Here is a 16,387-nt window from a genome sequence, read left to right on the forward strand (position 1 = left end):
GTATCCGGCTGTTAGGGTCAGGGCTGATTACTCATGCAGCAACCAATAACTAGTACAGGTTGGAAGGAACAATTTGGCTTGGGAATCTAAGCCACGTTCTGCTGCTTAGAGAGCACACATTTTGACTCCCCCCCCATTTATAAAGGTAGACTTATTGCATTTATTCCTGTAGGTGCTGAACCTGTAGAGAGGGCAGCAAGGAGGGAGCGAGGCGGGGGATGAGGCGGGAGCAGGCCAGAGTTATAGGTAGGGGAACTTTGGAGACAGAAATGCTGGGAAGATAATTTTTACAAACCTTGAAGAGATCATATGTGACATAACCCACATTTCTGACTCCACCCAAGGAACTGTCAGCAAAAATACACGTTGCTGTTTTAAACTCAGGTCAGGTGTGTGGGGCGCCTAGGCATGTGAACATTGCACCCAGATGAGGGGCTGAAGCGTGATCAGGTCATTTACCCAAAGTTCACACCAAAAGTCAGGGCGGGGCTGCTGACCGGCCCGGTGGTTCTGGAACTACACCCTTAAGCCTACCCAGCAGAAAGAAAGCGAGAGAAACGCAGATCCCCAGACAGGACAAAGCTTTGCTATGGACCCGTCTTTGAGGGCCAGGCTCACAGGACCCTTCTCCGCCTTCCCTGGGTGGTTCCCACCAGATCCAGAACGGAAGGGTCTGGAACTAAGTGCTTCAGGACCAACTCTTAAAGCCTTATTTACTCTTAAAGCATCCTTGAGCCTCCCCCCCCCCCCCCCGACCCCCAGGGGAAGAAAAGTGAGGAAAAGCCCACAGATAAAGACCTGGCCGTCCTCAAACAGCATTTGGGAGAGCTGTCTGCAGCTCAGACAGATGGACAGACAGCTCAGGCTGCCTGCACCAGCCAGCAGCCCCTGGCCAGGCACGGGCACAGCCCCTCCAAAGTGCATGAGGAAAGAGAAGTGTGTGGGCTATTACTGCGAGCAAATTCGGCAGAGACAGTGCGAGGGAGGGAGGCCTAAATCATTTTACCAGGGGCAGCGCGCCGCTGGGGCGGGCTCGGCCATGTTGTGAGCAGATCACAGCAAGAGAACTTTTATTTCCTGCCATGTGTGAGGCGGTGAGCGGGCGATTCCGGGGGTGGGGCGGGAGTAGGGGGCAAGCTCAGCCGCCTGGGGCTCTGGCACCCGAGGCCGGGGCTCTCCGTAATTCACCCCAACCAGCAGGAAATGGCGCTTGAGCAAAAAACGCCAAACACACTGCTCGATAATCAGTTAAAAGATAAATCTCACAAAACAAACAACCGAGACGCTGGCTGGCGGTTCCAAATCCTTTCTCCAAGAGAGCAAAAACAAAGAAAATTCCTAAGTTACAAACAGGAGGGTCAGGCTTTCCAATTCCAGACCTTGCTTGGCATGTGTTAGGCAAAACCAAGAATAAGCAAGAAAATATGCTATTTGAATTGCATTCAAAATGTCTTTTACAAGTGAAGCAAATTACTTCTGCATGTTCTGGGGCTCTGCAGAGAACAAATAGTGTTCTGCCTTTAATGGGTAAAATTACACAATTTGCTTTTAACAGTAAACCAAAAGCCACGGTGGCTTCAGATAGCATCGCGCTGCCTCTACGCAGCTCTACCGCCGCCGGGTTTCTGAGCGTTTTGGAGAGACGCGGTCGTCCCCATCGCGCAGCGGGAGGCGCCGGCGGGGACGCGGCCTGGCCCGTTCCTTTCCTGGAACGTGTCGCTTCTGCACGCACTCGCCTCTCTTCCTCCCGCACGGCTGGTTTCTGGGACCGGGTGGCTGTCGTATCTGCCCCGGTGGGCCTGGCGGGGAGCAGTGTGGTCCCAAGTTACTGATTTGTGACCAGGCCCCCGCCCCCTGAAGCTAGATGCCAGCTGCCTGGGGCGCCTCTGCGGCGACGGCTGCCGCGGCCCGGGCCGGCGGGGCGCCCCCGGGGCGCACCTTGGCGTCCGAGCGTCCCGAGGGCGCGCGCGGGAGGCCAGCCCCGGGACGGAGCGGCGGCCCCTGGTGCCGGCCCCCCGCTTCCCGCGCGCCCCGCCCGCCGCGGGCGCGTCCCTCCGGCAGGGGGCGCCGGCGCCGGCCCTGCTCTGCCCATCGGGGCGGGCGAGCCGGGGACCCTGCCTCCTGCGCGCCCGCGGTCCGCCCCCCGCGCTCGTCCCGGCGGCCGGCGGGACGCCCAGCCCGCGCCCCGGAGCCTCGCAGCCAGCCCGCGCCGCGCCGGGAGCCGAGAGGCGCACTCGGGCCGGGACGTGAGAAAGACGAGGAGTTCCTCGAAAGGGACCGACTCGCGCCGCGCCCGGGAGGAAGGGCAGCGGACGCGCGGCCCACAGGGGTGGTGGCGCCCGGTCCCCCCGCGCCCCGCCGGCCCCCCGCGCCCCGGCCCCCTCGGCCCGCGGCATGGCCCGGGGCTCCGCGCTGCCGCCACTGTGCGCCCCAGCCGTCTGGGTGGCCGCCGCGCTCCTGCTCTGCGTGCCCCGGACCTCAGGTAGGACCCGCCGCCCCGCGCCCGCCCCGGCGCGTCCCCTCGGTGCTCCCGGCTCTGTGCCTCCGAGCCTGTGCCGCCCCGGGCCGCCCTCCCGAGCCAGGGGGGCCGCCTAGGGTCCCTCCGCGCCCGGCCCGCCTCGGCCCCGCGCCCCGCCGCCGGGGGCTGCTTCCAGGGAGGCGCGCTCAGGGGACGGCTAAGTGTTTCCAGAGGCCGGGCGCGCGGGCAGGCGGTGCCGGCGGGGAAGCCCCCGGCCGGGGGTCTGCGAGGGTCGTGAGTGTAAGTGCGGCCCGGGCCTGGGTCCGCAGACCTGTCTCTGGTTCTCAGGATCTCGTCTCGGACCTGGCCCTCCCGGGTTTCCCCTGCAGGGCTCCCCGGCCCCCGCTCCCCCTCTGAGCCCGAGCGCCCCAAGCGGGGCCGGCGCCGCGATCGGGCGGGGCCCGGGGGAGGGGGCTCCCGACCCCGCCGCCCGGTCGAAGAGGACTTTGGCTTCCCTTTTGTTGGCCCCGAAACCCCCCTCCTCGGCTCCCGGGAGGTAGCCGAGTGGCGTTTCCTGCTTGGGGTCGGGGTCGCCGGGCGGCCTTTCGGCTGCTGGGGCGGCGCCCCGAGACCCGGGACCAGGCACGCGGCTGGAGGGCCGGGCCCGGGTTCCTGGTGGCGTTTTCCTGGAGGGGCACACGTTGCCCCTGGAGGGGTGGGGGTGGGGGGCGCTGCGCGGGCTTGTCTGCGCGGGCCCCGGGGCGCGTAGGAACTGCCGCGGTGCGGAGGGAGCCGGGGGGCACCCCCCCGGGGAGCCCAAGGAGGCGGCGCTCGCCCACGCCGTCCGGACCCCCCGGCACCTCCGGCCTGCGCGCGGCGGCCGAATTCCGGGCACCCTGCCGGGGTGGGGGAGGGCGGCGGTGCCTCCTGGCGGGAGGCTTGGAGGCCGAGGAGGTTCGCTTCCAGCCCCAGAAATGTGTGAGCCGCTCCCTTACTCTTAAGAGGGATTCAAAGTCGCCCGCCTCTTGCACCGTGCACCACTCCGCGTATTCCTGCGGGCAGGTGAGAGCTAAGGGACTGTCGCGCAAGGGGGCTCAGCTCTTCCCGCGTCTTGCTGCCAGCTGCCCGCTCCGGGGACCTGTCTGCAGAACCGGCAATGCTGGGCAGCCTTTCTGGGGGTCGTCTGGGTTTAAGCAGATGCTGATTACGTCAGACATTTCTGGTTACTGGATTTGGGCAGGGGGTTTGCATTCCGTCGCTGTCCCTCAAAGCATAAACCGCCCCGGGTGCACGGTGCGGTGGTGAGTGAAGTATATTCGAAGTCGGTCTGGGCGATTCGCACAACATCCCTGTGGATTTCTGCAGCCCTCCTCCCCGCAGGAGTCCCCCTCCCCTTTAAGAGTCGGGCGACCCGTTTGCTGCGCTGTTGGGAGGGGGGCGGGAGGGGCTTAAAGCCGAGCCTGGACGCGCGGTGGCGCAGCGCTGGCGCGGTGGGCGCGCGGGGGTCACTTGTCCTGCACGACTCCGCTGGGCCGATCTGCGGCTGCGGCCTGTGCGGAGGGTGAGGTGGGGTGGCATGGGAGCTGGGAGCTTCGAGGGAGGGTGACCCGTCTGTTGCTTAGATCGGCTCTTGGAACGACAACAGGAAAGTTGCTCGCGTTTTTTTAGCGCAGTAGTTTAAACATTGCTGTCCTTTCCAGTCGACTTTCAGACCGTCTCTGAGGAAGAAAGCAGTCCTGTGTCATTCTGCTTAACTTTTGAACCCTGTGTGGAGGTAACTTTCTTCTTCCAGGGAACTAGTAATCTCTGTACAGGGAGGGAGTAGGAAAGCTGTTCCTCCCCCTCCTTCTCCTGGGATTCAAATATGACCATTCGTACTCCAAATATGAATGCACTTTAGTGATTACAGGAGATTTGGGTGTTTGGAGTCTTTTCTGCTATGAAGAGGAATCCTTGTAATTTGGGTGTATTTTATACACAAATCATGTTACTATGGAAAAACTTGGAAAGGTTATTGTGGGAGGATTTATAAGTTCTTCGTCTGCGTTTTTCTAGAAGGCTCTGTTTCCTAAGGAGACAAACACCTGATGGACTGTGTACCCCGCCTAGGTAGGATCGACTGGGAGGGACAGTTTGGGGGCTCTCCTTTCCCCCATTTTGATAGTGCAGCGTTGATTTCTGGCCTCGGATCCCTGGAGAGATGGGATCCCTGGAGAGATGGTCGTAATAAATGATAGCAGTCCGTTTGGAAGTAAGCAAGTGAACAACACATCTTGAGTAAGAAGACTTTGGAAAAAGAAAAGTTTTCCTGTATATAGTAAGGCAACATGTTTTTCTTATTATGGCTGAGTACTGAGCAAAGACGCACACATTTGAAATGTTTCGATATTGAATGTGAGTTTAACCCTGGTGTCTGCTAAATCCTGAAGGCTACCCGGGCTACCCTGAGACCCGCGACACCACCGATCCTGAGGGGCGTCCCGCTGTAAGCTGTTGTCCTGAAGTGTTCCCAGAAATGGCGTTGGGTGCCCACGGGGGCTCCAGTCCACGAGGCTGAACTTTCAATTAGTAAAGTAAGTCACAGTTAGAAAACGGACCAGAATTTTGCGCCTAGTGTTTTGGGTTCAAAAACAAAAACCAAAAAACAAACAACCCCCCCCCCCCGCCCGGGTTTAAAAACATGCTTACTGGGATAGTTTTGGGGGACAGTGATTTGCAGATTGAGGAGGCATTGTGAAAAACCTTTCGGTCTTTATTGTTAACCCTTTTTCCCGTTGTCGGTCAAAGCACAGCCTTCCTTGGTGTTTGTATGTTCCTCTCCTCTGATGGAGTGATTTGCAGTGAATTACTCGCTTCCTATTGAAGGGTTAGTCTTGGTTTAACCTCAGACGTTTAAGCCTGGCAGAGCCTGGGTTTGACACGACTTTTTCCTTTGGAATCTTTTCCGGAGCCATCAGTGGGATAGAAATGTGGTGGGGCCACAGGCCTTCTGACAGGTAGGGAAGATGAATCCTCTGCGGGGGGGATTTCTGAGGCCAGTTATCAGCTGTAGAGGTGGCTGGTCTTTCAAATGCATTCCTGGGGAGGGCAGGAGGTGGAAAGTTATTATCATTGAAATGGCAGCTGGGTGTGAAGGGCTTGGTTTCCCTAATCTGCAGAAGCCTGGCCAGTCTGATGAAGCACAGGAAATTTGTATACTCTGTATCTCGTTTCCCTGGGAGAGTGCTAGTTCTGTAATTCCAAGTTGGAGTCCAGGGAAAGAGCGGGCTGTGAGTGTTCTCCCCACCCAGGGTTTATAACCATCTTCTGAAGCTTTCGTTGATGTCAGAGGCCTTTTGGTGTTTATTTGGTCCATTCCCTGGGAACCTGAAAGCAGATCCCAAGGTGTCTGCCCCGCCCCCACCCCCCTGCCATGCGGTCACCATGTGGCAAAGGGCTGGGAAGGGAAGCTTCCAGTTTCCCCTGCTGTGCCCTACAGGGGGCAGGGGGGGCTTCTTCAGGGCTGTGCCTCCATTCTGGTAAAGAAGGCTGTCATTAAGATACTTCCTTCTTGGGGGACCCTGTGGTGACTGCCAGGTGACCTCCGTGAATGTCATGCACGAAAGCTTTCAAAGCAAAGGGGGGCTTTGCTTTACGGAGGAACGTTGCTGGGTGAGTCTGGATTTTGCATGGCCAGTAGCAATTTCACGAGAGGACGATTGGGGTCAAAAGGACGGTTGTCGAAAACATCGCTTTGCGGCGACCCTTTGGGTGCTTTGGTTCTGTGCTGTTTGCTGCAGGGAGTTTGATGTGTAGGGAGGGCTTCCCGAGTTTGCAAGTGAAAATCCTGCAGCCACAGGCCCTCTTGCCGCTTAATTAGGGCCACAACCAGCGGGGGTTCGGTACCAGCCTCTTTCGAGTCTGTGTGTATTTGCTTTTGTGGGGGAGCTCGCCAGGTTGGAAAGATGGTCATAAATCGTATCTGAGGTGGGATCTGTTTCAAAATCCTATGAACGGGGTGGCCAAGGAATTGTCGAACAATGCTGGGAATTTTCTGAAAGCTTCCAAAATTAGGGAATTGTGTTGGTGTGTGGTTTGCCCCATTTTGGGAATCTCTCTCTCTCTCTCTTTTTTTTTTTTTTGAGTTCTAACTGGGAAAGAACCCCCCCCCCCCCAAAAAAAAAATCAAAAGCCAAAGGGAAGGAAATAATTACAGAAAAATTTAGCCTAATTAGGCTAAGTGGCTTGTCCTCCAGAAAGTTTCAGGTTCCAGTGGGAGCTGGTGTGTGTGTCTTTAATTGTCGGAGTAAGCCCCAGGAGGTATTCTGTCACTTTTGAGATGTTATCTGGGGAGAATGTGGCGGCTTCTTCAAGTCCTGGGGGAGTGGGGGAGGGTTTTCCCCAGGTCCCCAGAGCTCCCAGCCTCCTGGTTTCCATGGCCCCGCGCCCTCCTGGACGGCTGGGTGGGGCACCGCGCGGTTAACTATCGGAAACCCTCACCGCAGACGGGAGCTGTGCGGGACAGGAGCCACGGGGTCCGTCCACGGGGTCCGTGGAGCTGTTGCGGTCACAGTGAAGCGAAAGACTCCGTTCCTCACCGCACTGGCTGCATTTCCCGGGCCGGCGCCCACAGGACATTTTCATCACCGCGGGAAGCTGTGTCGGCCACCGCCCGAGGGGCTGTCCGTCCCTCCTCTTTGTCCAGGGGCTGTGTGTTTGTCACGTGCTCCAGGAGCATGTGGGAGAGCCCAGAGCAAGGAGGGGCTTCCCCCGTGTTTGCTTACATTTTGCTTGTTGGCCGTGGGGGGTCGGTAGGGCAGACCGGGACTGGATGGGCCCTGCTCTGTGCCCTCCTGCCCCGAGGGCGCCCAGCGGGTGGGTGAGGACCAAGGCAGGGAGCCTCCCAGGGCACCGGCTAGACAGAATTACGTGAGCGCGTGTGTGCACCGTGCACCCGCGCGCGCGCGCGCGCGCGTGTGTGTGTGTGTGTTGGGGAGGGGTGGCGCCGCGGTTTCCGTGCCACGAAGAGCACAGAGGACGGGGGCGGCGACGACTGTTCAATCAGGCCGAGTGTGGGATCGATCTTGCAGTGGGAGATCTCGAAGAGGAGAAGAGAAACGCGTGTCGCCTGGAGGAGCGAGCGTGCACGGTGCAGATTCCCCTGCGCACGGGGGAAGGGCCGAGGACGCCTTCCGGCGTACCCGGTAGTCCCCACCCCCTGCACCATGCCTGGCACACCGGGAGGTGCAGAAGCGGTCTCCCACAGGGAGGGCCACTTGTAGGGGGCAGGACGAGGGAGGGGGGGGAAACTCAGAGTCCAGACTGACAGAATCGGCGAGATTTGGCAAAGGGACCCCCCGAAGGGAGCAGAAGACGTGTGGTCACCCCCAAAGGAGGGCAGCCCTGGCGGAGGTCTCTCTTACCCCAGATCCCACGGCAGCCCTGGGGGGCCGGCCCTGTGCCCCGCAGCAGGAGGGAGCAGCCAGAGTGCCGTCCACGCAGCAGGGGAAATCACACGGGGTCAAGGGTGAGGATCTCGCTCACAGACGTGTTCAGGACGTTGGCGGGGGGGGTGAGTGGGGCAAGGGGTGGGATGCTGCAGCCGGGTCTTAGGGGTAATTTGGCAGCCGCTGGGGGGGTTGAGAGGGTCGTGTTTGCACCCAAGAAAGGAGGTGCATGAAAACTCGAGGGGTTAGGGGCGCCTGGGTGGCTCAGTCGGTGAAGTGTCCGACTTCGGCTAGGGTCAGGATCTCCCGGTTCGTGGGTTCGAGCCCCGCGTCGGGCTCTGTGCTGACAGCTCGGAGCCTGGAGCCTGCTTCGGATTCTGTGTCTCTCTCTGTGCCTCTCCCCTGTTCCAGCATGCTCGCTTTCTCTTTCAAAAATAAATAAACTTAAGGAAAAAAACTCGAGGTGCTTGGCGTTGGAGTCTTTGGGAGACTTCAAGGAAAGGGTCTTTCTCTGGTCCTTTTCTCTGGGTAAGGAGCTTCCGGGGGGGGGAAACTGAGGCAGAAGAAAAGTCTAGTCGTCCCTTAGGGGTCTGGAGGAGGGTTGCACTCAGCATTTTGGCTCCGGGCAGACAACGGGCATCGGACAGGAGAATGAGTGGGATTTGGGGTACGGCGAGGAGGAGTTCGGTGTGGACGCTCGAGCTCCATCTGGAACGTGAGCAGCCCACGGATGGGTGGTCTGAGGGGCGTGCGGAGGGAGAGGGGGCTGCAGGCTGGAGAAAGCTTTCGGGCACAGCCCCCGGGTCACACGTGGTGCGGAATCGACCCCGTAGCCCTCCCACGGGATGCTGTGCTGTGTTTTCTCGGACAGCAGACTCCTGCAGAACACTTGGGAATGACCGTTGGAAATGGGGGGTTTTCTTCTACGTAGTGAAATGACCCCCGGTCACCATATCATAGTCTGGGTGTAACATTGGATACGACTCCAGAGCAGTGTGCAACAGTGAAAAATTGAGCGCGATAAGTCTACAGGAGGAGCCGGTGACAAGGGGGGTGCTCTTTGTAACGAGCGTGCGGGGTACAGGCTCTGGCTAGTTGTACATCTGCTTGGTTTTACAAACAAACAAACAAACAAACAAACAACCAAAAAGGACCCGGGCTCCAAGCTGTCAGCACAGAGCCTGACGCGGGACTGGAACTCCTGAACCACAAGATCATGACCTAAGGCGAAGTTGGACACTGAGCCACCCAGGTGGCCAAGATCTTTTTTTTTTTTTAATTAATATAAAATAAGCAGAAAGTAGAGCCTTTTAACCACTCATAATGGTGTAGTTTGGTGGCAGGAAGCACATTCACGCTGTTGTGTCCCCATCCCCACCGTCCATCTCCAGAACTTTTCCTCTCTCCAAACTGAAACGGTCCCCATTAAACACCGACTCCTGACTCCCCCTTCTTCCAGCCCCCGGCGCCCACCATTAACACTTTCTGTCTCTCTGAAGGTCACTACTGTAGGGACCTCAAATAAATGGGATTATACGGTCTTTGTCTTTTTGTAGTGGGTTTCTTTCACTTTGTGTAGGGCTTTCAAAGTTCATTCACATTGTAGCATCATGTTTCAGTACCTCCTGGCTTTTTAAGGCTGAATAATTTTTTTAAAATTCCATAATTTTTAGTTGTTGAGACAGAGAAAGAGAGAGAGAGAAAGGGAGAGGGCTTGCATGAGTGGGGGAGGGACAGAGAAAGAGGGAGAGAGAATCCCAAGTGGGCTCTGCACCGCCACCGAGGAGCTCGACATGGGGTTCAATCCAACGACCCTGAGATCATGACCTGAGCCAAAACCAAGAGTCAGATGGCCAACCAACTGAGCCACCCTGGGCACCCTGGGGCACCCTGGACATCTTGACAAGTCTTTGAATCCACAAACAAGGGATGTCTTCCCATTTATTTAGATCTTCTTTAATTTCTCTCAGTAATGTTTTGTAGTTTTCAGTGAAAGAGTCTTTTTTTTTTTAAAGAGTTTATTTTTAAGTAGTTTCTGTACCCAACGTGGGGCTCGAACTCGCAACCCCAAGATGAAGAATCCCACGCTCCACTGACTGAGCCAGCCAGGTGCCCCTCAGTGTACAACTCTTTTATCCACTTGGTTAGGTATGTTTCCAAGTATTTTATTCGTTTTGATGCTGTGGCGCATGGAAATATTTTCTTAATTTCCTTTAAAGATTGTTCTTAGTTACTGTGTAGAAATGCAACCAATTTTTGCCTGTTAATTTTGTGTCCTGTGAGTTTGCTGAATTCATTTAATTGCTCAAGTAGATTTTTTCTGGATCTGTAAGCAAAGTCATGCCATTTGTGAACAGAGATAAGTTTACTTCTTTCCAATTTTGGTGCCTTTTATTTCTTTTTTTTTTTGTTTTTGCTTAATTGCTTGATCTAGAACTTCCAATACTGTGTTTAATAGAAGTGGTGAAATCAGACACTCTTGTTTCGTTCCTGATCTTAGAGCAAAAGTTTTCTGTTTTTCACTATTCAGTATGATATTAGGATTTTCATGTATTTTCATCATGACCTGAACCAAAACCAAGAGTCTGATGCTCAACTGACTGAGCCGCCCAGGAGCCCCCACGGTAGTTTCTTTCTCTACCTAGTTTATTCCCATATATTTTTGTGTAGTTTTGACTTTGGAACATGTTAATGTCCTAATGTTCAAGAAATAAAACTAAATCACTAAAGATGGCAGGAAACTAAAACTGAATGTAACCAAGTAAATAAACCCAAGTATATTGCAAATGAACAACGTAACTACACTAATAAGAAGCTGGGAGACCTAGATCAGGTGACTGTGGTCCCAGTACTCTATGTATCCTCCGTGTAGATTAAAAACAGACAAAACAAATGGAAACAAATCTTGCATTCTTAGGTTCATTTTTCACAGTGAGATCTAATCTAAAACTGTTTTGTGTGAACTGTGTATGAAATCAGACATCCTTGTCCGAAATGTGTTGATAGGATTGTAGGCAAGGTTCCTACTGTGGAAGGAGGGGCAGGCAAATAAGGAAGGGAGGGAGGGAGGAAGGGAGGGAGACAAGGAAGAACCCAGAGGGGTTGGATTGGAATTGGAGAAACTGGTATAAGTCACGATTTCGTGTATTCACAGACACAACAGCCCTCCCCCACGGCACACACACAAAATAGTGAGTGTTAAGGTTATGAAATCCTAACTAGTAAAACATGTATTTTTCTATAGGTAATAGTTATGTCCTGGCACCTCATTAGCAATGAGCACTCTTCTTGTGCGGGTCTTGGTTGCTAGATTCTGTTGCACATTGAAGGAACTAGGAATACTTTGAAGAAATGACTGATTCCAGTGGGGCCAGGATGGGGAGAAATACAAGATAAGCCGGGAGCGCGGAGCGAGTTCTCGCGATACAAAGTAAGCAATCGGACATAATGGGAACATAGGAAACATGCAGGTGCCAACTCGAAGGAGTACAGGTGGTCAAATCTGGAACAAAGGTAAGCCTCAAACGAAGGTGGATGTTCCATGGAACAAAATAGCAATCTGTGATTCAACGCCGATGGTAAGTAAATAAGCAACTGAATACGAGTGTTAGGGCCCCGGGGCCTCCTGACAGAGGAGCACAAACAAGGTGACTTACAAGATGGAGATGTCCATAGAAAATGAAGAGGTCAAGGTCAGCAGCCTGGCCTCCCTCGGGAGTCTCTGAAGGAGGATCCTGTTTTGTCTCTTCTAGCTCCCGGTGGCTCCCGGGGCCCCTTGTCTCGTGGCCCCATCAGCTTGCTCTTTTTTCCACTTTTACGTGGCCGCCTTTCCTTTGTGACTGTGTGTGTCCCTTCCTCTTCCTGTGAGGACACCTGTCGTTGGGTTTAGGCCTGCTTTAAATCCAGGATGATTTTGTCTCGGGATCCGGCACTCGTTACTTCTGCAGACTGCTTCTCGATAGGGTCACATTTGAAGTTCCAGGAGGATATGAATTTTGGGGACACTATTTAACCCACTGTGTTACATAAATAAATGGAAGGGATGGGGGAAGGGAGGGCACTTCCTTACAGCAAAATGCCAACTCATACATGTGCGGTGAGTAGGAAGAATCACTCTTGGCCACAGTAATTGTAGAGATGGGTTTGGCCAAGAGTCCTCAATGAGTGCTGACTCTAATTAAAAGAGGCCATGCGTGGGGCGCCTGGGTGGCTCAGGCCGTTAAGCGTCCGACTCAGGCTCAGGTCACGATCTCGCAGTTCGTGGGTTCGAGCCCCGCGTCGGGCTCTGTGCTGACAGCTCGGAGCCTGGAGCCCGCTTCGGGTTCTGTGTCTCCCTCTCTCTCTGCCCCTCCTCCTCCCATAAAATAAATGAACATTTAAGAAAACGTTTTATAAAAGAAGCCATGCTTCGTGGGGAGCAGGAAATGTTCGTGGGGAAAAGTTATTTCCCCCCAGAGCCCTCACTTGCAAGGGGACAGTTAGTGACAAGACCGGAGACATGGGATGTCACCCTGACTGGGTGATCAAGGCTCACGCCACCAGGGCGGGCAGAGAGACATCACCCTTCTGCGAAGGGCATCCCTGGGGTTGCATCTGAGCTCGGGGTTGAAAAAGCTGAGTTTGATGGTGATGCAAACCAGCAAGCCCAGCTGGAGGGGCACTTTATGAAAGACTTGGCTTTGCGTAGAAAAGGTCAGTGTCGTGAAGGATGAAAACGGCTGCGGGACGGGTCCAGCTTGAAGGAGACTCCAGGAAGGGACAGCGTATGCAGAGTATGAGTCCATACGGGTCCGTGCTACAGCAAAAACACGCCGATGTGGCTGTTGTTGGAATGTGGGGTAAGTTCTTCAAAAGTGTTGTCAAAGTTCACTTTCCTGAGTTTGTTCATTGTACGGAGGTTATGGAAGAAAACCACGTGCGGGCTTTCGGGAAGCGTATGCTGTGTGTTCCGGGATAAAGGACGTGGTGTCCACAGTCGGAATAAAAACACCGTGTGTGCAGAGGATAATGGACACTTGGGTGAAATGGATCTGGCCGCCAGCGTGGGGTGGGGGGGAGCTTTGTGTGTGAATCTCGCAACATTTCTGGAAATTTTGAAACCGTTTCCAAATAGAGAACTGAACGGGTCCAGTGATACACACGTGAGACGGCAGCCAGTGTCTCTTAGAAGAAAGACACGATCGGTTGTGTTTTATTGGAAATGGTGTCAGACCTCACACAGGGCTGGGGAGGGAGTGGGACTCACATGTTTTTGACCCCATTTCTTCGACTAGATTGAAAATCGCCAAGTCTTAGCCTTGTTTCTGGATTGCCAGAACTTCTAACGTGTTTTCCCTCAGTTGTTTTTTTTTTTTAAGTTTATTTATTTTTGAGACAGAGACAGAGTCCGAGCAGGGGAGGGGCAGAGAGAGGGGGAGACCCAGAATCCCAAGCAGGCTCCAGGCTCCACGCTATCAACACAGAGCCCAACACGGGGCTCGAACCCACGGACCGCAAGATCATGGCCTGAGCCGAAGTCGGACGCTTCACCGACTGAGCCACCCAGGTGCCCCTTCCTTCGCCTTTTTAATTCTAGAAAACTTCAAACATCCGTGCAATTAGACTTCTACAGCGAACGCCTATATATTTTTCATGCAGCCTCAACAGTCACACGTTCTGTTAATTTTGTTTCATTTCCCCTGGCCCTCTTAATGGGTCCCGGACAGCCTTCATTTTTTTACCTGTAAATACTTCGGCATGAATGGTAAGAACTGTTTCCCACATAGTCTCAATACTGTTATCACAGGCAAGCGTTATCTGAGACCCGGGCCCTGCCCTGTTTTCCCAGCTCCCTGGAAAATGGCCTTTGACGCTTGCTGTGTTCATAGCCGGGTCCGGGTGCCGGTTAACTTTGCTGTTCACCATCCAGAGTGGCCTTCGGCCCGACCTGGGGTTCCCGGGGTTCCCGGGGGGGCTGTGGCTCTGAATTCCAGCAGGTCTAGGTGCTGTTCTGTGGTTCCCAGGCTGTGGGCACTCTGTGGAGAGGGGCCCCGCAGATTTGGGTCCTGGGGCAGAGGTGTGCGGAGGGCCCCAGGAAGGCCCCATCGAGTTGGTCTGATCCTTCGTTCCGGGTGTCTCTTGGATCGGTGCTCCTTGGCACCTCTGGGGGGAATCCGTGTGGTGGGCATTTCTTCGCCCGTCTCCGAGGACCTGCCTCATCAGGCAGAGGTTATCAAGGTGTAGAAAGACAGGGAGGAGGGGGGCGTTATAGCTTTCAGGGCTGCGCTGGCCCCTCCCCATTCTTTTCAGCAACAGTGCAGAAAAAGACTCAAGTCTTGTGTTTCCTGCTGCAGAGGATTTGACGCCCGCTCTAAAATCCAGACTGCGGGATGGAGAGAACACGTTTACAACAAACAGGGCAGGGGCGCCTGGGGGGGCTCAGTCGGTTACGAGTCTGACTCTTGGTTTCGGCTCAGGTCACGGTCTCGAGGTTCGTGAGTTCGAGCCCCACCGAGCCTGCTTGGCATGGCTCCTGTTCGAGCACAGAGCCTGCTTGGGATTCTCTCTTTCCCTCGCTCTCTGCCCCTCCCCCACTCACTCTGTCTCTCTCTCTCTCTCAAAACAATAAATAAACTGAAGGGGCGCCTGGGTGGCTCGGTCGGTTAAGCTTCCGACTTCAGCTCAGGTCACGATCTCGCGGTCCGTGAGTTTGAGCCCCGAGTTCGGGCTCTGTGCTGACGGCTCGGAGCCTGGAGCCTGTTTCGGATTCTGTGTCTCCCTCTCTCTCTGCCCGTCCCCCGTTCATGCTCTGTCTCTCTCGGTCTCAAAAATAAATAAGCGTTAAAAAAAATGAAAAAAAACAAAAACAAAAAACGTACAGGGCAGATGAGGGGGTTTGTATCCAGACCACGTAACTCATGAGACTGATGAGAACATAAATGCGTGATGAAAAGGGAGCAGGCAGCAGGCTGTGTGTGGAACAGGAACTAGCCCAAGGACCGACACTTAGGGAAGGCGTTTGGGTTTGGTCTCCTTAGGATGGAACACAGTGCACCTTAGAGGACGGTGGCCTCGGCGTCGTCCTGGCTGAAGCCTGGGGTGGGTCACGAGGTCTGTGCCAGCAGTGACATGGGCAGCGTGGCACCGTGCTGTGTCAGTGGCCACTTTGAGGGCGGTTCACACGGACCGTTAACATTCAAAACACACAGGTTCTGTGGCTTGCCCCCCAAAAATACACGCGTGCCTGGGAGGCAGGCTGTTCACTGCTGCCCCATTTCTAACGGCGAAACGTTGGGAATACCGACGTGTCTTTTTTTTTAAGTTTATTTATTTATTTTGAGAGAGAAAGAGGGAGAAAGAGGGAGGGAACGAGCAGGGGAAGGGCAGACAGAGATGTACGAACCCCACGTCCGCTCGTTCCCTGGGTTTTTAGACTCTCCACACGGGGCATCTCTTGGCTTCACAGATGTCCAGTCCACATCCCATTCTAAACGTTCATCATTTTCTAAATCATTTTTTAAGTTTATTTATTTTGAGAGAGAGAGAGAGAGCACAAGCTGGAGAGAGAGAAAGAGACAGAATCCGAAGCAGCTTTCAGGCTCTGGACCCGACGCCGGGCTCGATCCCGTGAACCTCGAGATCGTGACCTGAGCTGAAATCAAGAGTCGGATGCTCAACCCACTGAGACACCCAAGCGCCCCCACATTTATCATTTTTAAAGCTGTCCCCCAAGGGGCTCCTGGGTGGCTCAGTCAGTTGAGCGTCTGACTCTTGATTTCGGCTCAGGTCATGATCTCACAGTTTGTGGGTTCGAGCCCCATGTCCAGCTCTGTGCTGACTGCACGGGTCCTGCTTGGGATTCTCTCCCTCCATCTCTCTCTCTCTCTCTGTGTCCCTCAGCTTGCTTTCTCTCTCTCTTCCAATCTCAAAATAAATAAACATTTAAAAAAAAAAAAGCTGTCCCCCAAACCCTCCAGTGGGGGCTGCGTCCAGGTGGGCTTGTTCTGGGACCTCCGGGGCGGCCTGCTCCCTTTAATCCCAGAATCCCCAGAGCCGCTGAAATACTGGAACCTTGTGTAAAATGGCCACAGGAACCGGAGTTTTCTTGATATTTTGAAACCAAAGCAGAAAATGGGAAGTCGGAAAGGATGCTGAGATGGAAATACAATTGGAGCCGTCTTTCAAAACCTAGTTTAAAATTCTTCTAGCTGTAGGCTGGAGGCTTGTTCCTCTCAAAGCTTTTTCACAAAGAGAATACTGTGCTGTTACCGGATGAATTACGTTTCCCCCACGAAGAGGTGCATTAGAATCCTAACCCCCAGACTCGAGAAGGTGATGTTATTTGGAGAGAGGGTTTTTGCAGGTGTGATCATGTGAAAACGAGGTCATTACGGTGGGTCCTAATACAGTATGACTGGTGTCCTTATAAAAAGGGGAAACTAGGGCTCAGAGACAGACACCCGGAGGGAAGGTAATAGGAAGAGAAGACACAGGGAAAATAGGAAGAGAAACCCAGCCCTGCCAG

General features: G+C 54.6%; 1 protein-coding gene across 5 annotated transcripts in view; it reads left to right on the top strand.

Moving 5' to 3' along the window:
• Positions 1 to 2,134: 2,134 nt before the first annotated feature.
• ROR2 (receptor tyrosine kinase like orphan receptor 2) overlaps positions 2,135 to 16,387 on the top strand; it is a 197,569-nt gene continuing 183,316 nt past the window's right edge. The window contains exon 1 of one of the 5 annotated variants that reach the window (XM_027041174.2): positions 2,135 to 2,482. In XM_027041174.2, coding sequence (XP_026896975.1) covers positions 2,395 to 2,482 — 88 coding nt within the window. In that variant the 5' untranslated portion in view covers positions 2,135 to 2,394. Of the gene's footprint in view, positions 2,483 to 2,543; positions 3,521 to 4,671; positions 5,032 to 10,956; positions 12,723 to 16,387 lie in introns of those variants that run through there. The other 4 variants (XM_027041176.2, XM_053205350.1, XR_008291318.1 and 1 more) reach the window with 4 other exon arrangements.

This window comes from Acinonyx jubatus, chromosome D4, assembly GCF_027475565.1.
Source record: "Acinonyx jubatus isolate Ajub_Pintada_27869175 chromosome D4, VMU_Ajub_asm_v1.0, whole genome shotgun sequence".
In the NCBI taxonomy this organism is placed as follows: Eukaryota; Metazoa; Chordata; class Mammalia; order Carnivora; family Felidae; genus Acinonyx; species Acinonyx jubatus.